The sequence below is a fragment of the Chlorocebus sabaeus genome, chromosome 21, assembly GCF_047675955.1.
Source record: "Chlorocebus sabaeus isolate Y175 chromosome 21, mChlSab1.0.hap1, whole genome shotgun sequence".
NCBI classification, from domain to species: Eukaryota; Metazoa; Chordata; class Mammalia; order Primates; family Cercopithecidae; genus Chlorocebus; species Chlorocebus sabaeus.
The window spans coordinates 107,426,498-107,450,606 of NC_132924.1; the positions used below are offsets into that span (position 1 = coordinate 107,426,498).

Consider the following 24,109-nt stretch of genomic DNA (forward strand, 5'->3'; position numbering starts at 1 on the left):
ACAATATCAACAATAAGGGCTAGCATGTTTTGAGTGCTGTGTGCAAGGCCTTGGGACAGGGGGGTTTTACATTCATTATCTCATGCAGTCTTCATGACCACGATGAGGTAGGCATTTTGTAGGATGAGGAAATGAAGGCTGATAGATTAAATGAATTAGAACTGCAATTAAGAGTCTATAGTCATAGAACTCTTGGCCACCATTCGGTGAATTATGGGCCAGGATCAGAACTGAACAGCTAGCATTTGGGTTTAATATATACTGATTTCAAAACTTGGGGGTTCTAATAGGCATTATAAGAAAAACTCTTTGTTTACTCACTTATTCATCAACTGACATTACTGACAGTTTACTCTGTGCCTAGGTGGAATTCTAGAAACTGGATAGAAGGGTGTGGAAAACAGAAGCTGGCCCCTCAGGCTACACTGGGATTTGGGGCTGTAAGAGGACCTGAGGAGCCATCAGCTGCTTCCACTGCCTTCAAGGGACAGAAGGACTTGGTATAACCTAGGGGGCTGGATCCTAGAGAGCCGTGAATTCCCAGAACGCTCCTCCAGGGAAATCTTCCCGGGTTGAATCCAATACTGACTGTGCTCATCCTGGCTGAGCACCCTCCCAGGGTCCTGCCCATGAGCCCCATGAGAAACCATGAGAGACAGCAGCAAGGACATTGCACTACAGCAGTTTGTGCAATTTTATCAACATAAGGGACACAGTGTTGAGAAACCTTGTTCTTTGAAATCAGATCCTGAAAAATGATGCTGTTTGAAATCAAGTCTCTGGAGGCATTGTTCAGAGATTTTCCAATGCAGATCTTACTTGCCCATGTGATTTAATATTTAGTTCCGTCTTTCCATTGGTCTCATTATCTTAACAATTCTGCTCTTTGGAACATTATTTTGGTAAAATCCATTTCATGAATGTATGTTGTGCCCCCAACTTCACCAGAGGCAAAGGTCCCCAGAGATGAGGCCAGAACCATTGTTCTAACACTGCCACTGACTTTGCTCTCTGAAGGGTGACTTCATTCATCGTGACGAGTCCACCAGAGTCCTGAGGCTGGGCTGGAGTCTGCCCAGGAAGGTGTAGCGGTTTTGATTCCACAAGGGGAAGGAAGAATGGAGCTCTCCACTGGTGAATGAAGCAGCACCTGTTTTGATCCACAGACCTTCTTGCATCCATCTGCTCCTTGGATGAATTGTTAGTGGAATGAAGCTGGTCCCACTGAGCTCCACAGCCTCGCCTTCTGCTCCGCTCCCTAAGCCACACTTTTCAGCATACAAGCAACAGGCCTTACCTGAGCCCGAGACGCTGACTGCTGAAAATACGATTGGAGCTTCAAAATGCAGAACCAGCTGTTCTCCCTGTCATTTGTGGCATGACTTAATTCACTTCCTCCTCCTCCACTGCAGGCAAGGCTCCTAAAGGGCAGTCCTTAGAAAAATTCTGAGGGTTCTGTTGGAAAGTAGGGAGTGGAGGCAGCTTGCCTTTTATCTTGTTTATCTAGATCTAGAAGGCAGGTAACCGATTTAAACACTTACCAGTGACTACCTTATTTTTCCAAAGAGTGTTGAAGCCAACTGGGGAAACAGTGGGGATCAGGTCAGATGATTTGATGTAACTGTTGTAACAAAACTAAAATCTACTCATCATCATCAGAGGGTGACATAAGAGGCCTGCAGTTTAACTCGGGATAAGGTGTGACCTGCCGACTCTGACAGGGGAACCTGGACCACTGTAATCAGCAGATGCCATGAGGGTCCCAGGCCCAAGGCTGCCAGGTAGTGAGGGCAGCCTGTGCAGTGGGGCTCTGGGTTCTCCACTGGGCTCAACCCCAGCTGCAGAGGGGCGAGGTGTGCCCTTCCATCCCTGGGTGAGGACCAGGAACCACCAATGCCCAATTAACTATACCTTTAGAGGTACATCTTAAACACAGATCACCTGTAGAGCAGTTAATGTGACTTGATCATGGGGGTCCTAGTCATCCAATAAACAAGGCCAGCCAACAAAACCACCTAACTTGATGAACTTTCAAGTCGGCACTTGTCTATTCCATTCCTTTCTTGGCCTTTGTCAAACTTAACTCTGGATAAAGAAACAGTAACAAAAACAACAGCATTCTGCCGCAAAGCCTTTACTTTTGCAGCCCTATTTCATCCTTATCCAGTTGGAAGCCATTTATTTATGCTTTTCTTTCCTCTCGTCTAGACAACAGGCTTCAGGAAAGCAGTTTCTCTCAGGTTGTGATGCTTAGTAAACACCGACTTCGGCCTTCACACATAGAAGGAGCAACCAAGGAATCTGTGCAATCGAACATGGGCTTACCCTAAAGCTGTGGCTCAGCCTTGGCTGCACACTGGAATCACCTGGAGAGCCTGTACACTCCTGCTGTCCTGGCCACAGCCCAATCAGATCAGGCTCCAGGGCGAGGTCCAGACATCACCAGCCTTAAACCCCCCAAAGGTGACCCAGTGTGCAGCCAGGATGAAACCCATGGCCCTAAAGCTAAATGGGTCAAGTACTGGGGTGGGGGGCCCCCAACTTGTAGATGAGGACTTGTAGACAAGCCAAGTCCTCACTCCTTTTGCATCACTGACGGGCCTGCTTTATGGGTTATCTGGAAAGTGATGGTTGAAAGTGAGTAGAAGGTTGCTATTGTTTTAAAAAACCAAAGCTCACAAAACCAAGCTCACAAAAGCACTTTTTATTTGAGGCAAAGAGAAGTCTTGCTGAAAGGATTACAGTTCCAAGCAGTCAAAACTCAACTGTTAGTAGCACTATTTTGACCTGGTAGATTTTGCTTCTCTTTGGTCAGAAAAGAGTATTCAGGTTGTACTTTCCCCAGCGGGGCAAAAAGAAGGGCAAAGCAAACTAGAAGAGACTTCTACTCTACCGACAGGGCTCTTCAGATCCAACATCAAGCTAGACACGCCCTCGCTGGCCACTCTACAGGTTGCTGTCCCGCTGCTGAGTGACACAGGCCATACTACATTTTCAAGAAAAAAAAATGAGGCAGGAAACACAGGTACAGGTCACTTAGGGATGAGCAGGCATCCACAGCTTCAAAACTCCTCATGGAAGGGGTAATCCTTGTGGGAGGCACAGCTGTCAGGAGAAAGGAGAAAACAGTTGCTTTTTGAAGAGGTGATTTTGACTATACCCAACTCCCAACAGAGAAACGATGTGTCTCATTGAAGAAAGAAAACAGAACCTCAGAGGCAACAAGCTAGTTCTGAGTCTGCAGATCACGGTTCTGCAGCTGGGGGAAGCAACTCACCCTGCAGACCCCTCTACCACTACTGTCACCAAGCGGCACACGTGTGAGGGACACCCCCTCCCCATGTGCGCAGCACTGTGCCTGGGCCATGCAGGATGGCAACACGATTTCTGCCTCCTAGTAACTCAGTCTAGTTGGCAGGACCAGACAGCATCTTGTGGTCTTAAACAATAAGAGGGTATAATAACATCAGAAGGTAGGCCAGGCACAGTGGCTCACGCCTGTAATTCCAGGCTGAAGCGAGAGGATCACTTGAGGCTAGGGGTTTGGGACTAGCCCAGGCAACATAGCAAGATTTCCATCTTAATAAAAAAATTTTTTAAATTAACCAGGCATGGTGGTGCATGCCTACAGCCCCAGCTACTTGGGAGGCTAAGGGGGGGAGGATCGCTTGAGTCCAGGAGGTCAAGGCTGCAGTGAGCTGTGATCATGCCATTACATTCCAGCCTGCGTGACAGAGTAAGAGCCCATCTCAAAAAAAAAAAAAAAAAAAGGGATGTTGAACCTCTGTATGTGACTGAATCTCTAAGGATAAGAGAAGCAACGGCAAGTGCTCTGAGGACGGAGGGAGCCTCCTTGTATCAGTGGGGGCTGAAGTAAGCACAATCAACGGTTGGAGATTTTATACTGGAAACGGGGCAGGGAGCACAGGTGCAGATGTCTTTGCCAAAGCTCACCCACTGTCCATCTAGTAAGGCCAATGGCTGTGCTGGGAACATAAAGGCAGGAACGCTGGACAGATGGTTGAGCAAGGCATGCAAGGCCAGAGTTATGTAATCTGAGCTGGGTGCTTAGAGTCTGTAACTCTTATTCAAAACCATTCAAAAGTTCTCCATGGCCTGCCTTTTTTGTGTACCCAAGGAGAGTGACACTGACATCAGCAGGTCAGGCTCAGTAAAGCAGTATCTGGCAGAGGGGCGGCACGTGTGTAGAGAAAACTCCCTGGGAGACCTGGGCATGTCAGCGCTCGTCTCTTCCTCCCACTCACCACCACGCAACAGGATAATCGAACAGAGGTTTCCAGAACAATCCTGGAGGGCAGAGGAGTCTAACTGTAAAGGGAGCAATGAGAAAACCACTGTGGTTCCTCAGCCCTAAGAGCTTCAATCCACTGTCTCAAGTGGGAGAGGAAAAGGAAGACGGATGAACGGGAGATTCTGAAAGGAGAACGAAAGTAGCTTGGTGACTGATTTATTCCTCTCCTCCTTGTCCACTAGATCCAAAAATGATTTCAATGTCTAAGGCTAAGTAGCATTAACAAAGATGTCTGAAAGGGTGCTGGCCTGGGGCTGCCTGTGACATGCTCTGTTTGTGGCCTGTTTTGAGTGTGAGGCCACAGTGGGGCAGCGGCAGGCTCTCCAGACACACGCATGCCTGAAGCAGGGCAAAGTTATCGTCCACGACGCAGACTGGGCAAACATCTGCCTGGGGCAGTGGCTGAAGCCACCAGCAGTGCAAACTCCGGGGAGGGAGAGGGGACAGACTGGAAAGGGAAAGCTGGTGGCCCACCCCATCTTAGGGAATGTTCAAATTTTGCTTAGAAGAGGAAGTACTAAAGGAGAGTGTGGAAACAGAGAGCTCAGATGAGAATAAGGGTAGTGAAAGAGAAACAGCGTCTTAGTCTCCACTGCAAAATGAGCAGTTCCCTCTTGAAAAGCAGAAAGTGACTTACACACGTCACCTAGTTATTGTAATGGTAGGAAACGAGAAAACCCCCAGAAAACCTTCCTAGGCAGCTCCTTCCAAACTACCACGCAGAGGACACAGAGCCAGAGGATGTATGTATGGCTGGAGGGACGGAGGTGCCTGCTGCTCAGAGGGAGGGCCTGTTTTGGAGCCACGTGGCTTACCAGGGTCAGAGCTGGGACTGTCTCAAACCCCAGCCCCAGGGGCTTCCCGACCAAACCCCTTTCATTAGGGTCATTAAGACAAAAAGTCACAGGCAAATTCTTCCAGAGTTTGATCCAGGGTCACCTGGGATCACCTGGTTTCAGATGAACCACTAGGATTTTAAAATTAAATGCCAAAATATGTAGTTACTTCAGGCCAGGCCAACAATGCCCCGGGGTTAGAAGAAAGTATCAGGAGCGGATCTCTTGGTATCTTGGCTTCATGCAGTTCAGCTAATGCAAGGTCATGTGGCAGAGAAAGCAAGGGAATGTGCAAAGCAAGAACAGCTGTGACAGGAGCGCATGGGCGCTGAGGCCTGCAGGGATCACTCTTTTGCTCTGCAGTATCTGAGGATCTCCTGGGAACTGCTCCTCACGCTGGGGCTCACTCACCTCAACAAGGCACAGACCCTCCAGTTCCTGTTGTAGCTGAGTAAGGTGGTCATATCCTGGTTGCTCAGTTCAAAGTCAAAGACCTAAAAAACAAACAAAAAAAATCCAGTAAGCTCTGCAAATAAAAACAAAAGACGAAATACTGTGCAGGACCCAGGAGATGTCTTCCATGGCTTTGAGCAGAGATGATAAACTGAACTTAGAAAAAGCTGATTATATTACTATTCAGGAAATGTGCATGTTGGGCTAGATAATATATGGAACGATGAAAACAGTCCTTCCTTTCCAGAACCTCCCAGGGAAATGATACATTTTATTGCATTTCAAAAAACACTACTGAGCACTTCTATTGTGATACGCTGCAGTGAGGAGTAGAATCATGGGTAAGATGTGTCTTTGCCTCTACTGATGAAGCAAACAAAGGGCAGAGGTATTTCTACAGCTGTGCCACAAATAACTAATCACACACTGTGTAAGGCACTCAACAGAGCACAGGAAGGGCAGAGGTCTTCCAAATGCATTCCAGCTGGGGAACTGAACCACCACAGCCGAAGAGGAGATGGTATTTGACATGGCCTAAGAAGTATAAGGTTCTGACAGGAAGGGCAAGAAAGGTATCCTGGGAGAAGAGAACCACCTGCATGAAGGCAGCAGATGGTACAGAACTCAGCTGGCATGGAGGCTGGGAGGGAGGCAGGGAGGCAGGCAGGCAGGCAGCACTGGGTGAGACCCACAAGAGGCCAACACACACTCCCAGAGCCGAAGGACTCTTAGCTTCAGATGATCACAGAATGTGCAGAAAGAGAGTCTGCTACAGGCTCTGTGATTACAATCACAGAAAAATGTGCAGAAGTTACACAGTAAGATGCAAAAATAACATAGGTTAGCATTTTGAGATTAGTCATTTATTTTTTCTTTCCTAATTCCTTAAAAAATGACATATGAAACAAAGGATGCATCTCCGGTGGGCTATGCCTTTCCCTCAGTGGCCACGGTTTTGCCACTTTATCTTGTGTACTCAGAACATCTACCTGCAACGTAAGAAGAAAAACGTCTCCTCTACTCAACAATGAGCTCCACTTCCCACTTCAGGGATCACTCTCATCCCTGTCTCATGTGTGACAGGTGGCAGGCATTACGGCCACAGCCTCTGGGCAGTGGAATCAGGCAAAACCAGCTGCTCACCTGAGCTGGGGCCTGCCCAAGAGCCCCATACCCATGGTTGTGCTGCGTGCGGCACAGATCTTGGATAAAGACAGAGCTTCCCTGGCAGAGCCACTTCGCTCCATGAGAACAGAGCTTGGGCCATCAGGACTCCCCTGAGTTGCTCTCCTTTGGGCATGCCCCCACCCCGACTCACCAAAGCTGCAAGGACGGGCGGGGAGGGAGGTGGTGCCCGGTAGCCTGAGCTGCTCCAGCTGCCACATTGAGCACTTTGCCAGTGCCCTGACACACGTCTAGGCTCTGTCCATCATCACATGAACTCCTTGCAGAGCTGGTGAGTGGGCTAAATGGCCCAGAGGGTCCTTTGCGGTCCCTGGACTTATCAGCACAGCAACATTTCTCGATCACTTACTAAGGTATTAAGCACCATGTGAAGTGCTTTGATGCATCACTTAATCTTTGTAACAACCCTCAAAATGGATATTATTTCATAGATAGGGAAGCTGAGGCACTGAGCAGTTAAGGGACTTGCCCAAGGTTATGCAGCTGGTAACTAACAGTTTCAGCGCAGGGCAGGTCCAGGCAGTGAAGCTCAAGAGCGAGATTTTCTCTGGGTAACCTCTCGGTGTGGTTGAAGGGCCTGAGCAAAGGTGTAGGTGTGTGTGTGCACAGCACGGGGCCCTGGAGGCACAAGGCCTGGCTCTGCACATGACCCCACCGGTGAGGTGTCTGTCTCAGTCTATGGCTTGCTCGCCATGGCTCCCTGGCCTCAGAGGAGAGGATGGTGGGGATCCCACAGATGACACTCCAGGGACAGGATGAGCGGCTTCCCCCACTGCCCACTCCACGGAGGAGGGCCAGGCCTGACCAGCCCAGATCTTACCTTAAAGTTCTCAGCAATGCGTTCCGGTGTCACAGACTTGGGGATCACCACCAAGTTCCTCTGCATGGGGAACCGGATCAGGACCTGTGAGCCAGGGAGATAATGAGTGTGTACACATGCCGGGCACTCGCACCATCATCACAGTGTCACACAACCCGCAGAAGGACATGCGAGAACTCCGCAGGTGATCAGAGAGGGCCTCCAAGATGGCAGGTCACAGCTAGCAACAGGTAGGCGACGCATTCAGGTCCAGATCTGACTCCAGAGTCCTGTGCTAGCCACCGTGCCACACGCTTCAGTATCTCAGGCATATCACGAGACCACGCGAGGCCCTCCACTGGCTAGGAACGCACACTACCACTCAGGGGAAGAACATTCCCTGCACAGCTGGTAAGAGCTCTTACATTTGTACAGAGATGAGCTTCCACATCGATGAACAAGTGCTGGCCCTCGTGGCAGTCACCTTTGGGATAGTGGGGGCAGGCACTATTACTCCAAGAGCCCATGCCACTCTTCTAAAGCCCCCATCTGTGCCCTTTCCACTCTGCACTTGAGGACCCTGAACCACACTTCCTGTGAGGGGGTAGCAGGCTCAGTCACTTCCTCCTCTTGGCTAACAGGACCATCAGGAATGCAGGGAGCTCTGGATAGTCAGGAACACCTGAAGTGGCTGTACCTGGGCTGTAGTTTTATTGTGCTTGGCTGCGATCGCCTTGATTCTGGGATCCTCCAGGAGGGAAGGGTCCTCGGGCTTGGCCCTGAGGATAGAAAGACAGTCCAGGTCACACCATCATGGCCACCACTCATGGCAGCCAGAAACCCTAACCCTAATCCTCCCATCGACCTCAGAGGGCAGCCACCAGTCTCTTCCTCAGAGCTGGGTTAGGAACCCCCAATCCTTTGGAAAAAGAGTAGGTGTCTTGCTACTAGAAACGCCAACCCTTCCAGGAAAACCAACAAGAGACTCAGGGGAAATTTTGCAGATCAGCCCCAGAAACATCTTCCTTGAGGCTAAATTGTTCTTTTTAGTCATTTCTAATCTTCACCAAGTGACATGGGAGCATGAGCCTGTGGGAAGCTCACCAGGGCCTGTCAGGAGAGCCGAGGGGGCTGTAGGCGGTCACCACGATGCCTTTGGAGTGGCAGTACTGGATTAACTTCTCCTGAGTGAGGTACGGGTGGCACTCAATCTGGAAATGCAAACACAAGAGCTGATGGGAGCACTGTGGCTACATGCTGATATGACACAGATGAAGCTTCCTATGCTAAAGTCCCTTCCTACCCCATAGAGAAAACTATGTATAACAAACACCCTATTTCCCAGATAAGCTGTACCTTCCTACAATACCCAGGTAGTATCCCTGATGTTACTATGTTATTACTATCATCTTCTTATAGATGTTCTCATGGGCCCTAGAGGCATTTCCTGGCTTTAGCCACTTATCAGTTATCACAGGTCTGAGGATCTCATGGCTGCCTCTTTGTCAGAACCCAAATTGTCACAAGTCAGGCTCAAACCCTTTCTTTCCTGTAAATTTCCTCTCCCAGATGTGCTGTGTCATGCTGAATCATAACTCAGGACTCTGTTGACGCCCAGGAGCTGCCTCCTGGCCACTTGCTGGGTGAGGTGGATGAGAAATCCCTACCAGCATCAGACAGTAAAACAGCATCGTTGCAATGCCAGTGTCCCTGGGGGACGTTTACCTGGTTAACTGCAGGCTTATATTTTAAGCCAGGTTTGTTTAAGATCGCCTCCGCCTGGAGATGGTTGAAGTTGGAGATGCCAATAGCTTTCACCAGCCCTTCATCCACCAGCTCTTCCATGGCCTACAGAGAAAAGAGTGTCTGTGTGGTGCAGAAACGAGCCCAGAAAGGACAGGATCAGAAGTGTCTTTTGCAGCAGTTTAATGGGTCCTGCCCTCACTCTTCAGTGCCAGCGAATTAGACCTTTCAGAAGCCAAGAGACAGTGAGACGAAAGCCAGGCTGGCTTTAATGAGATAAGAAGAGCAAACAACAGTGACAGAATAACAAAATGCCATGTGAGAAATGGCAGGCAGATTCCTCCTAAGAGGAGGGAACCAGTCATGAAAACAAGGTCCAACCAGGGGCTGTCTTACCGCCCATGTGTCCAGAATGTTGGTGTCACTGGGAACCACATTGCCCGACTCATCCAATGGGAAAAATTCCTTCCCAGGCTGTCATTACAATAAAAAACAAACAAACAAAACAATCAGTAATAGTTCTTCACAGACCTGCTGAGGCAAGCTGGCATCTAAAACAATTCTAAACCACCACAGCTGGCTAGGGACCATCTGTGTGCCAGTATGAAAAGGAAACAGGTGGACAGCCAACACTTCTCTATCAAACGGGCTGGAGCTGAGACTGTCAGATGGAGACATGGACACAACTTTGCCACCGAGATGAGCCCCGCCACTGACTGCAATGTGTGCATACAGGAAGGACTCAAGAGCAGGACTCATGGGGCCCAAGGCCCGGCTGGTCACTGGCCTATAAAACTACCACCTGGCCCAGTCTCCCCGGCTTATCCCTAAAATCCAAAGATAAAAGTCAAGTCCCTTCAGCCCTGACATGCTGTGGTGCAATAAAACAGGGCTACAGGATAAAGCTAAATGCACACTTTGAACCTGGCTGACAGCAGAAAACTGAGGCAGCAGCTAGAAAAAAGGCAAAAGACGTAATAACTCTCAAGTTCTTCTTGTGCAAAGAACCAGACAGCCAACAAATATTTACCAGGCCTCCACAGGATAGGGTATGTGTGCAGAATGTGGGTGGGGACTCATATGTGTGTGGAATGTATGTGTGCACGTGCTTGGAGGGGAGGGCCAGGGTACTGACCGTGACTCGTGGCCATGTGCACTACAGACAACAGCCGTGTTCGCTGACAGTTTTAAATTGCACAACTAAAAACTGACAAAGAGCAGTGCTTCTCAAACTTGGAAGGTGTGTACACATGAGTCACTGCTGGTGCAGATTCAAATGGCCTGGGTGGGGCCCGAGACTGTGATTTCTAAGACGCTCCCAGGTGATGCCGGTGCTGATGATTCACTGGCTATACCTTGAGCAGCAAGAACAGAAAGTCACCCACACATAACCTGCTAAGGGAGCTCAAAACACACCACAGGTTGCACCTGAGCCTCGGCGGACCTGGTTTGCACCAGGCATCCCATACCTTAAAGCCAGTTGGCCAGTGAATAAGGTAGAGGTCCAGGTAGTCCAGCTTCAGGTCGCTGAGCGTCTTCTGGCAAGCTCCTTTCACCAGGCCCTTCTCATGGTACGTGCACCACAGCTAAGCCAGTGAGAGGGCACACGTCATCATTGCCAGCCACAAGGCAGCTTCCTGGCTGGAAGACGGAGCAGTCTCCTCTCCCCAAAACCCATTTGTTTCACCATGATGCTCTGAATGGTTGTGAGGGCATTTCCACTGTGTACTAGATCCTAACTTTCCAAAGGCAGGCAGGATGACCAGGTCACCGAGACCTCTTACAAGGACCAAACAGAGGACACAAAATGGAATGGACAGATTGGCCAGCCTGCCCTAGGCCTAAGCATGAACTCTCAGGGAAACTTCCCCGCCGGACTGGTGTTTGTGGAGCCAGCCCCATCCTCCTGCCTCATATCCTTTGTGCATCAATATCTCAGGTCAAAGACAGTGGCCAGCAGTAGAGATTCAGACTGCAGATGGGAACCAAGTTCCATCCTTGAAAGTGACTCCTTGGAGAGGGAGGGCCAATCCACAACCTCAGCCTCATCAGCATGGGACTCTAAGCAACGGGCCCAGACGGAAAGAACGTTCAACAGACAGCCAAGGATGGGCAAGCTCTGGAGCCCTGTATGGCCCTGAGTGACACATTTCCCCTGAACAAATCGCCCGTCAGTGAAAAGTGTAGCTGTATTGAGTGTGGACTTGGCTTTGGGCTGATGCACCAATGGACAATGGGACTGCGAGTCCCTTCCAGCCCCACCGTGGAACAATACCTTGCTGACGATGAAGAGCTCCTCACGCTTCACCACCTGCTCCCTGAGCTTCTCCTGAATGGCCACCCCCACCTCATTCTCATTCTGGTACACATGGGCACAGTCGATGTGGCGGTACCCGACGTCAATGGCCACCTTCACGGCCTCAGTCACCTGCCCTGGAGGGGACTGAAAGGAGAAAGTACATGAGCCCTGCAGAATGCAGAGTTTGCCCAGCAAGGAGGAGGGGCAGTGGCGGCCGCCGATCCCTGCTGACCAGCCTGCCGCTTTGTTCAGTGAACAGACCAGGTCACTTCCGCAGCATTCTGGACTACCAGCCTCAGACGTGGGGGATGGAGGTGAAAGGCCACACAGGATTGCCCTGTAGGAGAATCTGACAGCCACTGAAGCGCAGGTCAGATCACTTTTATAAGATATGCTGAAGTCATCTCATTTTCTTGCTTCTTCACATCCACTGATTTGCAAACCACTGTATTAAAAACATTTCCCCACACTCTGAATGCTGAGATAGTAAGGGAAACCATTTCCTCCAAATACCTGAAAATATTTCAAAAATAGCTGTCCTGCGGGCCCCAATTCCCACTTGGCCCCCCAGTTCAGCCAGCAAATGCCTGCCCCTTATGCTCTCTTTTCACGCATGGCTCCTGATACCGGCAATTGCTTGTTTTCAAGCAGTTCTGGGAGATTATCATGAGGTCAAGAACATCACTGATGTTGATTCAAAGGCCCATATGTCAATTCTCACTGTATGAGGATCTGCTTCAAGAGGTATAGAGACAGGGGAGAGGGCCCCTCAGAGATATTAGCAGACAGAAATGAGTTAAAGGGAAACCAGGGGGAATGTGGATCATGGAAGATCACCAAATGGTTAGTGGTAGACCTGGCAAAATGACTGAATGGGTGTCCATGGCCAAGCCACCTGACCATCTGAGTGACCAGAACAGCTGTGGGGAGCCTGGTTACTGAGGAAGAGGAGGAAGTGCCTACATGGCATCACGCTTCACTGGCACCCAGACAGACTGCATGGACAAGTACCCCCCAACTTTCACTATCCTGCTATGATTACAGAGCTGAGCAACAAACGTGCGCAGTGGGCTGGTGAATGAACAGAGTGCATTCCTTTGAAGAGCTGGGGTAGAAACAAATGAAAAGAAAACCCCCCAGGGCCATAGCAGCTGCAGACATCTGTGTTTTGACATCAGCTATTTTCAACAGGCGTTGGGGAAGAAAGGCACCCAAGTGAACAGGCCCATTAGCAGAGCCTGTTAGCAAGGAGCTCACTTTTCACCTCAGAGGGACCAGCGAGGCAGGGTAGGGTTGCTCATCGAAGGTGTGGGTTAAGAGGAGACCTTTAGAGGACCTGGCAACCTCCTATTTGACTGGAGGGCCTCAGAAGCTGCTCTTGCAGCCTTCCCCACTCTGCACGGTTGAAGGAACAGAGAATCTCAATTTCCAGAAAGAATGCCTTACTGCAGGCTCTGAGTGGTGTCTGGGTACAGTCACCACTGATGAGAGCAGGGAGAGCAGAGGACATCCCTATCCCAGAGAGAACAATTGGGGCCCAGGCAGGAAACTGCCCAGGACACACTGAACTTTCTCCAGGCTTGATGGTGCCTTGATTTTTCTCTGAGGAGCTGCTGCAGCACGTACTATATATACTGTGCCTGCCCGATCCCTCGAAGCCTGGGACAGAGGGGAGGGCACACTCCGCAGGCTCGGCCTAGCTACACACTGCCTGCCACACAACTGGTGCGGGGGCAGGAACACGACTCAACCCAGGCCATGAGACTCAATCTTTGCACTTGAATTGGAACCACTAAGACCAGCCCTGGTTCTGCTGGGGTCACTGAGCTGGGAGAATGTCAGCCTGGAACTGCTGGAGGGAAGCAGAGGGAGGCTGAATCCTGGTGACAACATTTAGAACCCTGAATCTCAGACACCTAACGTCAGCAGCTGTCGTTTGGGAAGTCAATCAATCCCTACCCCAAACACACATTTTTTTTTTTTTCCTGCTTAAGATTAAAGTGGTTTTTCAGTTCTTTGGAATCCATAGAGCACAGACTAGGATAATCAAGGTTGTCAAACAGTTGGCATGAAATGAAAAAGAAAGTCGTGAGATGTTTTTCTAGAAAGTAAAGGACACAATGACTGCAAGAGGTCATGAGGAAGCTGCTGCTGATCGTTCCTTGGATATGTGCCATTCGCTGAGACATGTATGCTGCGAGGCTGACCAGAGTGCTCAGGGAAAAAGTCATCTCTGCAATGAAAATGTAGGAGGATCCACAACCACATTCATTGTTAAAGATCTCAATATAGAGCCCTTCCCTGAGAGAAACTAATTTGCCTTAGGACAAATGAAGCAGCCAACTTAAGCTATGGAGAGAAACCGTTCACTAAACTTGGGAATGCCAACACAGGATGACAACATCTCCCCATTCCACGTCAAAGAAGAGAAAATGCGAACAGAGGAAAGGGTCCAGATTGACGTCTAAAAAGAAGGTAAACTGAAAACATGCTGGGTGGCACCCAGGCACAGCCATCACTGATGAAGAGCTGTAGAAATGCAGCATATGAAACACTCCAATTGCAACTCAATCATGCAAATCCTACATGTTTCTAACCCGATCCTGCCACTAATCTGTGTGCCCTTAATGGGCAAAGCCACGCATGCCCATTCCTCCTGGAACTTCTGGCTCTGCAAAGCTCTACGTTGGGCAGTGACTTTGCAATGCTCTGGGCTGAGGGAACCAAGTGATGGCAGTGAGAAGCCTCTGCCCTTGAGTCCTCCACCACCTCTTCAAGACAGGGGTCCTGCTTCCTCCTTTGATAACACCGGTCGGCTAATACCAACTCTGAGACACTGATAACTAAAATCAGTGTCTCCCTCCTACACAGATAACACACAACACTCCTTTTAAAACCTAGTCCTCTTCCCTTTTGCTTACAGGTCTTTGATAGTTACTTCAAGATACCCCTCCCTCTCTTCCCTCTGCAAGTCAAAAAGCAAGCCACAGTGCCACACAGGAAGACCGTCACAGGACCGTGTTTATGGTAAAACCAAAGTATCTCAGAGATTGGATATTTTGCAATATTAACCACGGGATCTCTGGGAAGAAGGAACTCTTCTTCGTTGTACATTTTTGAAATGTTCTCTAGTTAGCAGGTGTTACTACTCAAATGAAAGGGTAGGGGGAGGGGGCAAAGGAAACTTCACTTTGGGTAAAGAAGCCGTCCTGAGTAGGAAGCATGACGGTTAGGAACCATGAAAATGGTGTGCTGATAATCCTGGAGCAAGGAACAGGAAACCATCACTCAGAATCAGGTTTGGCAACAGAGATTAACTTCCTCCTGTTCTATTTTCATCAATTTGTCCCAAATTCTAAGACACTGCTATTTCTAACTAGTTGAGATGTGGATGGACCAGGACTGACCCTGTAGGGGCAGGGCTTATTTAAATCTCTTTGGTCTTGAAGAGGAGGAGATGTGGGCTTTAGAGACACCAGGAAAGTGAACAGTAAATCCAGCTCCTGTGTTACTTCCATGCCCACAGCGCCTCAACCCTCACCCCATCCAAGGATCTTGGGCCATCATGAGCTTACCCCACTTGGGGAAGGTGGAGCAAGTCTTTCTTGGCACATTTTCTTTTACCTCATGCATTCTCAAAGTGGTTGCTATTGCCCCAAAGAGACAAAAATTAGTTCTTTGGGGCAAAAAATCCCCTCAGCTTAGAGAATGGCTTGTGACCCTCTAGAAGGCTACTGCCCATAAGCAGAAGTACAATATTATCTGTGACATTACAATTTTATTTTGGGGCAAAATGCAGGGGGCGGGGGGAGTCTCACAAGGCTCCTAGGTGGGAGGGAGGTAGAGAAACATACTTGTACCTTCAGCCCTAGGAGTATTCTGCGAGCATACATAAGAGACTTACAATGACTATTTACCTCCAACAATTTTTCAACTAGATTAAAAACACTTACCAGTAAAGAGACACTGGCTGGCACCAGACATCATCTCTGTTTTAAAAGCTTCCTGGCTTTACAATGCTATGATGGTTTTTTGTTGTTATCTGTTTCTGAGACGGAGTTTTTTTTTTTTTTTTTGCTCGTCGCCTAGACTGGAGTGCAGTGGCGCCATCTCAGATCACTGCAACCTCCACCTTCTGGATTCAAGTGATTCTCCTGCCTCAGCCTCCTAAGTAGCTGGGATTACAGGCATCCACCATCATGCCACACTAATTTTTGTATTTTTAGTAGAGATGGGGTTTCACCATGTTGGTCAGCTGGTCTCAAACTCCTGACCTCAGGTGATCCACCCGCCCTGGCCTTCCAAAGTGCTGGGATTACAGGTGTAAGCCACTGTGCCTGGCCAGTGGCCTTGTTTACTATCCATTGTAGAAGGCAAGCCTGCCAGAAAGAAACCCTGTCCAAGCCACACGGGTCTGGGGCAGAGATGGTCTCCCCACCTGCCTGAAACCTCCACCTGAGGCGAGAATGGAATTTGAGGACCTTCAAGAGTAGAGACTACCAGAATCCTACTGAGGGTCTGAAAGGTACAACACAGCCGCTACAGCATGGAAAGACCCAGGAAAATAAGGAACTGCACCTGCCTGCAGGGCCTTCTCCAGCTGTCACAAAGACAGGCAAAAGATCACATCTTTCGTCGAGCATCTGTGAAAGAATACATACACACATACAAGGGAAAGGTTTTTTTGTTTTGTTTTGTTGTTTTTTTAGATGGAGTCTTGCTCTGTCGCCCGGGCTGGAGTGCAGTGGCGGGATCTCAGCTCATTGCAACCTCCACCTCTGAGGTTCAAGCAATTCTCCTGCCTCAGTCTCCAGAGTAGCTGGGTCTACAGGTGCGTGCCACCATGCCCGGCTAATTTTTTGTATTTTTAGTAGAGACAGGGTTTCACTATGTTAGCCAGGATGGTCTCGATCTCCTGACCTCATGATCTGCCCGCCTCTGCCTCCCAAAGTGCTGGGGTTACAGGCATGAGCCACCGTGCCCGGCCCAAGGGAAAGGTTTTAAGTCATTAAAAAAGAAAAAAAGGAAGTTGACTCCAAGTCCATCCTTATACCATTAATTTGACCCACGATTCCCTGCTGCTCCCACCATACAATTCTACACCAACCTGATCTCCTCATCCACAGAAATACAAGTGGGCGCTTTCACCATACAGCTATCTCTAAAGTCATTTTACTTCTTCACATGAATTCAACACATAACTTTTGGATACCTACTACTATATTTGCCAGGCACTGTGAGAAGTGCTAGAAATAATAATGAATGAAGCAGACATTATCCAAGTTCTCAATGAACTGTCTACTGGAATGCATAACCTAAATGTACAGATGTTACGATGTGATGTTATCTTAAACAAATACACAGCTTTTTGGGGCGTGGAGTGCTCAAGTGAATGATCTGAAACCTTCTTCCATAAACTTACTCCTCCGCCTGGACAACATAGGGAGACCTGTCTCTATAAAAAATTAAAAACAAACTACCCGAGTGTGGTGGCACGCCTGTGGTCCCAGCTACTTGGGAGGCTGAGGTATGAGGATCGCTTGAGCCCAAGAGGTTAAGGCTACAGTGAACCATGATTATGCCACTGCACTCCAGCCTGGATGACAGTGAGCCCCTGTCTCAAAAAAAAAATAAACTTTTTCTCCGTATTTACCCTAGAGTAGTGATTTTCAAATGATGGGTCACAAAACTAGCTTCTAGAGTTACGACAATAATTTTTGGAAAAATGGAATAGAATAAAAATATTGAAATGCTGCCCACATAGGTTAAGTACTGTCAAGTAATTTTTATTCCAGATACATGTATATCTGTGTGCTGCATCATGCTTAGAAAGTATTTGCAATTGCCAAGAAAGCATCCTTCTGCATCCATTCCAGGAGCATAACCTGCAACAGACGGAAATTAGCTTGGTGTCATGTTTGTAATTCAATTACACCCTCAGAGACACCACTGGACTTTCTGGAGGAAACAAATTATGTACCCTGATCATTCTGGCCAAGAAACACTCTCCCTGATGCAAATGACCTTTTTCTTACTCACCTTATATTTACTAATTTTCAACAGCAGGTTTTAGGGTACATGTAAACTCTTCGGTCCTATTTCAAACATCTCCCAGTTCACTCAGTCCTTTCTGTTGTTTTCTTCCCTTGGCTGTGTGTAAATATCCAGCGCCCAGGCCCATATTAAATTTTAAGAGAAAAACCTGGGACGTGGGCGTGCCAGATGGTTTACACCTGTATTTGGGAGGGGAGGTGGGAGGAGTGCTTTGGGCCCAGGAATTGGAGATCACCCTAAGCAACAAGGGGAGACTGTCTCTGTGGGGGGAGGGGAGAAAAAAGATTAGCCAGGTGTAGAGGTGAGCACCTGTAGTCCCAGCTACCCGCAGGGCGGAGGCAGGAGGATCACTGGAGCCCAGGAGTTCCAGGCTGCAATGAACCATGATTGTGCCACTGCACCCCAGCTCGGGCAACGAGACCCTATCACAAACAAACAACGAAAACAGAAAAAACAGAGAGAGAAACTCAGGTTATGGCTGTGGAATATAATACACGATACTTAGTACTTAAAAATACTGGCTTTTGCCTCAGCTCCCATACCACATTTATTGCTCAATTTTCAGATAATCAGGCTATTATTTTTAGTTTTTCATATCATATTATCATGTTTCATATCCTATGGTGTTTCATGTCCTATTGTCATTTTCATCCGGCCAGGCACTTCTCCGGGACGCTGTGTGGCGTTGAGGTTTTCCAGGCAAAATGCTAATCTTGGCGCCTGCTGAATTATCAACTGGCTATGGGGTGCCCAGATTTTGTCCCGAGCTCCAGGCCCAGGGCATCCCGAGGCGGCGCCTGGCCGAGGAGCTCCGCACTGAGCCTTGTTAGCAGCTGGGTCCGGGCAAACTCGCGCCACCTAATTTAATTCTCTGCCCTCTACGCGCTTAAGATGCGTATTCCTGAGGGAGGGCAAGAACGGAAACGACTGAGACAAACTATTTGCAAGTAAGGCAACGGGGCCACAGGTGCCGCGAGGGGAAGGAGGCTGGGGCCGCGCTCCCACACCTCGCCCACGGCTCCACGTCCCTGTTCTGCGCCGGAGGTCCACCGGTCTGCTAAGCCCACTTTCCCCGCCTCCCTTTCCCGTTGTGCCGCTTGGGGCGCCCGCTCGGACACCAAATGCGGACTGGGGGGCCGCCCATCAAGGGTTGCCCGCGGTGGGGCGAGGGCTCCCGTGAGCTGCTCCCAAACCCCACTCGCAGGATGTCTCCCCTGACGCCCAGGGCCAGCCCCGGGAGCCAAGGCCCGGGTCTCCGCAGGGCTGACCCCAGCCCGTTGGGGACCCTGCAAGCCGGCGCGAGACACCCAGCAACCCGGGCGTCCGCGGGGCGGGTTTCTCAGGGTCACTCCGGGTCCCTCCCCGACACAGGCCGCGCGGAGAGTGTGAGACGAGTCCAGGTCCCGCGCCCCCCAACCACCTACCTTCCAGGTGCCCAGCCCCAGGATAGGCATTTTGGCGCCGTTGTTGAGCACGAGGTGGCTGGCCATGGCTGCTGCGCTCCCCAGACCCCCGCCCAAAACGGTGCGGTCGTGGCCGCGGCCCGTATCTTTAAATAGCCCGTGAGGCCGGCAGAAAGGGCGCCTGCGGTTGGCGCGCCGCTGCGCGAAGGACCCTTCTGATTGGTTGCGTCGGAGGTGCCGCGGCCGCCTACCCCAGGGGTCGGCGGGGATGCTTCTTCCGCCAGGGATGCTTTTTCCGCCAGGTCCTAGTGGCAACGAATTCTTTCCGCCCCCATCGCTAGCCCCCGTCCCGCGTGGCAGAGAAGAGTTCCTCAGCTGCTGTATTTCGTGTGAAAGCGAATGCTTTAGCGAAAATAACAGGCATCCCATAAATACATAGACTGGAAATAAGTTTTGGTTTCATTAAGAGCCCAGAAGAATGCCTTTGTCTATTGTCCAACCCCAGTTTGATGCTCTTTGGGAATTTGACGAATACCTTGTCCTTAATCTATGTGAATCATATTGACTATACATATAATTTACCGTACTTTGTTCTTAGACAAAGGTGCATGCCAGAAAAATGTCTTGCAATCTTTTTGCAAAGCACCTTCACAAAATACAGGTTTGCCCAGCCTTTTTGTAGCCTTCTAGAGCTCTTTTTGCACCCCATTCTAACCAGGTGTTAGCTGTGTCTGTGCATACTAGGTGTGGTTCAGCAAGCCTTCCACCAAAAGCCAGCATCCTTTGATGCTCTTGAGGTTAGAAAGCCTTGATGAGCTTGATCCAGAACACTCAGAAGAATTTGGAAAGACTCTCCATTCAGAGTCAGTAAAACAAATTTCATCAGTCTTTGGAAAGTGAGACTCTATCAAAGCAGTAACTTCCAGTACAGTAACTTAGCAAAACTCTCTAGAAGAAGAAAAATGAACTGACAGAAACCCACAGAAGAAAAAGTTAACTCTAATATTGTAGCTTCCAGTATTTCAAATTAGAAGGTACAAAACAATAAATTGATCAGCCCTAATTGGCAGGTAGAAAAACACGTTTTTCCAAGATAGCCTCAGAAAAGTCACTTGAAGATCCTTGAAGACAATTTTGATTTCTTTCCAACAACCTCTCTTCATGATACTCTACCTCACCCCAACTGCTCTTTCTGCTCTATCACCCTCCAATCTTTCCCCTAATTATGCAAGTTTGGGAACTTCATCTGCCTGGTAATGACTCAAGCACTAGGCCTCTCTAAACTCCATGCTGGTGATTTTCCATTTAGTGCTTTCTTTAAAAGTGCTCCCTCCTGGAAAAATTTATACGGAACAGACTAGCCCAGATATTTTTCCATGTAACTTCTATAAAAATTGTTGCTACTGGGTAAATTCATTTGTCCCCAAGTAACAGAATTTGAACTTGAGCCTAAAACTGGGAACTTGCTTTGTGTAAAACAGCCAAGTTCCTTCTTCCATGAGAGTCCTCTTGACTTGGAGGTTGCTCTGCCAGTTGAAACTCCTGGGTCCAAATCCAAAGAGCTAATATCTTGTGAAAATGATACACCTTGAGTGGCCAGGTTGGTACACACAGAAGGGTCATCTGTTAGGGACATGGACTCAATATCAGAGGCTTTGTTGCTGTTTTGATAATAATTGAGTATACAGCTTGATTGCGTGAAGGTATAACTGTGTCTAAAGTTGGAGTGATACCTATAGTCTCAGCTTCTCAGGAGGCTGAGGTGGGATGATTGCTTGAGCCCAGGAGTTAGAGACCAGCCTGAACAACATAGCAAGACCCTGTCTCTAAAATAAATAAATAAACCCAGAATATTTTGGCTGGGCCATGCAAATGTGAAAAGTTGTATCAGTGGAATGTCTATAGCAACAATAGCACTCTAGTTGAGACATGCTATTGTAATGGCCCCCAACATCCCCCATTGCCTCTGTAATCTTTGTAAAATGTACACATCTCAAGATTTTTGATCTCCCATCTTTTGATAAGTATACATATCAAAATTTAGTTTGAAAAAGGGAAAAAAAAACTTCAATGGAATCCTCCTGAGAAACACTCTAGTAATTGGAATCTTAACATGCTCTGAACCAGTAATCTCCCATCATGGGAATTATTTCCCAAGGAAATAATTTAAAAGGAAAACACACACACACACACGCACACACACACACACACACACACACACAGGTATAGGGCTGGGCTGGGACCAAGGTAAGGCAAATGAGGTACACAGGTGCAAATTTTCATGCCAGAAGGTAGGAGCTTCCTTACATTTATGTCCTTGGCTCTTGCCTCCCCTTAGTCCTAGGCCTGCACACAGGTATACACATATGTGTATGTATTTTTAAAATGCTGTATACGTAAAGTAAAACTATAAATATCCAACAATAGCAAGATATAAGGTATAGCCATCAAAAGTAAAGATGATAAAGACACAGAGAAAAATATATATGAGGTAATGTTAAGGTGAAAGTGGAAAACAAAGTCATGTAACTATGACATGATGCTAAGAAGGAAAATACAACTTATAACGTTTGGGAAAAATTAGGAAGAAGCCAGAAGCAAATGGGGAATACTCTTTGTCAGATTATTTCCTTAATAATCTGAACACATTTTGAATTAAAAGACAACTTCTTATGAACTGTCAAATTCACACAGGATAAAACTTAAACTCCTGAGCCTGGCATTCAAGGCCCTGCGAGATCTGGTACAAGTTTGAATATACAAAAAACCACCCAAATGTTTATTTAAAAAGGTAAATCATATGGTATGTAAATTATGCCTCAATAAAACTGGTATAAACAAATGAAGGTTACATGCTACATGTCCAACACAAGCTGGTGGAGCTGAGGGTGGCAGTAGGCTCTGTTCACATTGTCACTCAAGGACTCAAGCTATGGAGGTCTTACCACATTGTTTCCCTGCTGTCCCAACCTAAGGCTTCAGGGTTTGGCTTAGGAAGGCAAAAGAGAACCTGAGTCTCAAATGAGCAATCAATTGCTCAGGCCTGGAAGTGGCACACATCACTTCTACCTATAATCCTTTGACCAGATCTGGTGGTAGAGCCCAGTCAGGCCTATCTTCAATGGGATGGGGAAGTGTCATCCTCCTGTGTGCCAGAAAACAGAAGTGAATGGGTATGGTGAGCACCAGAAGTCTCTTCCACAATGACAAACCACTACTGAGTCTTTATTATGGTTCAGACACTGGATTATGGTTCAGCACTTGGCATATGTTATATGAAGGTGCTGCTGCTGCTTATATATCTATTGAGCTTTGTATATGGCCAGCACTATTCTATGAGCTTTATGTACATTAAATCACTTAATTTTCATAACCACCCCTTTCATGGATACCATTATCAATCCATCTTACATGTGAAGAAACTGAGATGCAGAGAAGTGAAAACAATTGCTAAGATCTCACATTAAGCAAATGTTAGGGTCAATATTTAAACCTAGGAATTTGACTATAGCACTCAAACTCTCAACCACTACCAGTAGCTTTCAAATTTTTAAACTGTGACTCACACTAAGAATTTTGGAATGAGTGATGTCAGGAAGAAGGTTGATTAGAAATGCCTAGTTCTTATCCCTGCCACAAGACAGGACCAAGGGAATGAATAAACCGCTAATATTTAACTGGAATTATGAAAAGAGAGCATTAAGGTGCAGTGGGGCAGTAGAGGGGAACTTGTAGTGATTGGAAGCCCAAGAGAGTACCATGGAGGCACATGGCATCTGTAGTCCCGTCTTGCCTGCCACAATTGCATCAGCCCAGAGACAGGAGGGAAGTCCCCTTGTAGGGAAAAGTTAAAAGAACCCCACCAGTCTCCATTGCCACTGTAAATGACCCCAAGTCCTCATTATAAAATAATCCCACAGTCCTTGCAAGCCCTGTGCCCAGTTTGAAGAGCTTCTGGGAATCCATATAGCTGTATCACTCTGGATTAGGAGAACAGGGTGTGTACACACCCTTCCCGTAGTGAGCCAGGCTGCTGCAGCATGGCACCATCTTGAGATCAGAGCCATCTCTGGACTGTGCCTTGCTCTGGGGGCCATAGCCATTGCACTTCTCCAGCACTGGGGCTCCATCTTCATTCCACCAAGCCCACATGTGGGCCAACTGCACAAAGACTGGGCCCAGGATTGGCTGTGACTCTGGTCCTGCACCACAGTGAAACCAACCCCTGTTATCTGCAATACAGCTGAAGGAACAGTCTGGCAGTTTCACCCAGGGTGAACCTTCCTTTAAGCCAGCCAAATGACTATGTGTCCTCCCTCAAGCAGGAGAGGTCCTAGCCCATCAAACAACTGACATGCCTACCCCTAGGCTAGCAGAGTGGCCATATGCAGATGTACAGAGCCTGAAACACAGGCCTATAGCACCTACTCCCTCCATGAACACACCCTTGGATTGGCTCACATTCACAACCAGGGCTTGGAGAAACGAGAAGCTGACTGAGTAGCTGTGTGAAGCCCACACAGGTGGCCGAATCCCACAACTCCAGCTGCATGGAGTCTGGGCCCAGGATTGCCTGTGACTCCGGTCCTGCACAGCAGTGAAACCAACCTACACACTGTCTGGTTTTAGAGCTGGAGGAAGATTCTGGAAGTCTTATCTAAGGAGAGCCTACACTTAAGCCAGCTAAACTGCTGCACACCCTCTCTGAAGTGAGAGGGGTCCTTGATCCACCTAACAGCTGACATGCCACTGGGCCCACAGAGCAGCTGTGTGCCCATGCCCAGGGCCTAAGACACAGTAGCAGCATGGGACCACACCCCTACCATGAACATGCTGCTGACCTGCCCAAAGGACCTGCATGTGCAATCAACACTTGAGAAACAGCTCTGTTGGCCACCCCCAGCAGACATGTACCCAGGCCAGCCAAGAAGGTGTGTGGCTGCATCCCATGCCTGAGAAATGGCCCTGTGGATTGCCCTGGCAAACACACTTCCAAGCAGCTAAGCAGCCATGCACTCATATTTT

The 24,109-nt window shown here is 48.4% G+C and overlaps 1 protein-coding gene and 1 long non-coding RNA gene across 3 annotated transcripts in view; both read right to left on the reverse strand.

Annotated features, from left to right (window-relative positions):
* Positions 1-2,689: 2,689 nt before the first annotated feature.
* Positions 2,690-24,109, reverse strand: part of LOC103226928 (aldo-keto reductase family 1 member B1) — an 86,021-nt gene continuing 64,601 nt past the window's right edge. The window contains exons 1-10 of one of the 2 annotated variants that reach the window (XM_007982975.3): positions 19,106-19,583; positions 11,604-11,771; positions 10,798-10,914; positions 9,725-9,802; positions 9,311-9,433; positions 8,690-8,796; positions 8,283-8,364; positions 7,607-7,690; positions 5,560-5,642; positions 2,690-3,105 (exon numbers count right to left, since the gene is read on the reverse strand). In XM_007982975.3, coding sequence (XP_007981166.3) covers positions 3,063-3,105; positions 5,560-5,642; positions 7,607-7,690; positions 8,283-8,364; positions 8,690-8,796; positions 9,311-9,433; positions 9,725-9,802; positions 10,798-10,914; positions 11,604-11,771; positions 19,106-19,513 — 1,293 coding nt within the window. In that variant the 5' untranslated portion in view covers positions 19,514-19,583 and the 3' untranslated portion in view covers positions 2,690-3,062. Of the gene's footprint in view, positions 3,106-5,559; positions 5,643-7,606; positions 7,691-8,282; positions 8,365-8,689; positions 8,797-9,310; positions 9,434-9,724; positions 9,803-10,797; positions 10,915-11,603; positions 11,772-19,105; positions 19,584-24,109 lie in introns of those variants that run through there. The other variant, XM_073009346.1, reaches the window with a different exon arrangement.
* On the reverse strand, positions 13,582-19,096 carry LOC103226927 (uncharacterized). Its single transcript, XR_495025.3, has 2 exons — positions 17,667-19,096; positions 13,582-17,512 (listed from the first exon to the last, which is right to left on the reverse strand). It is a non-coding gene; the product is annotated as an uncharacterized lncRNA (long non-coding RNA).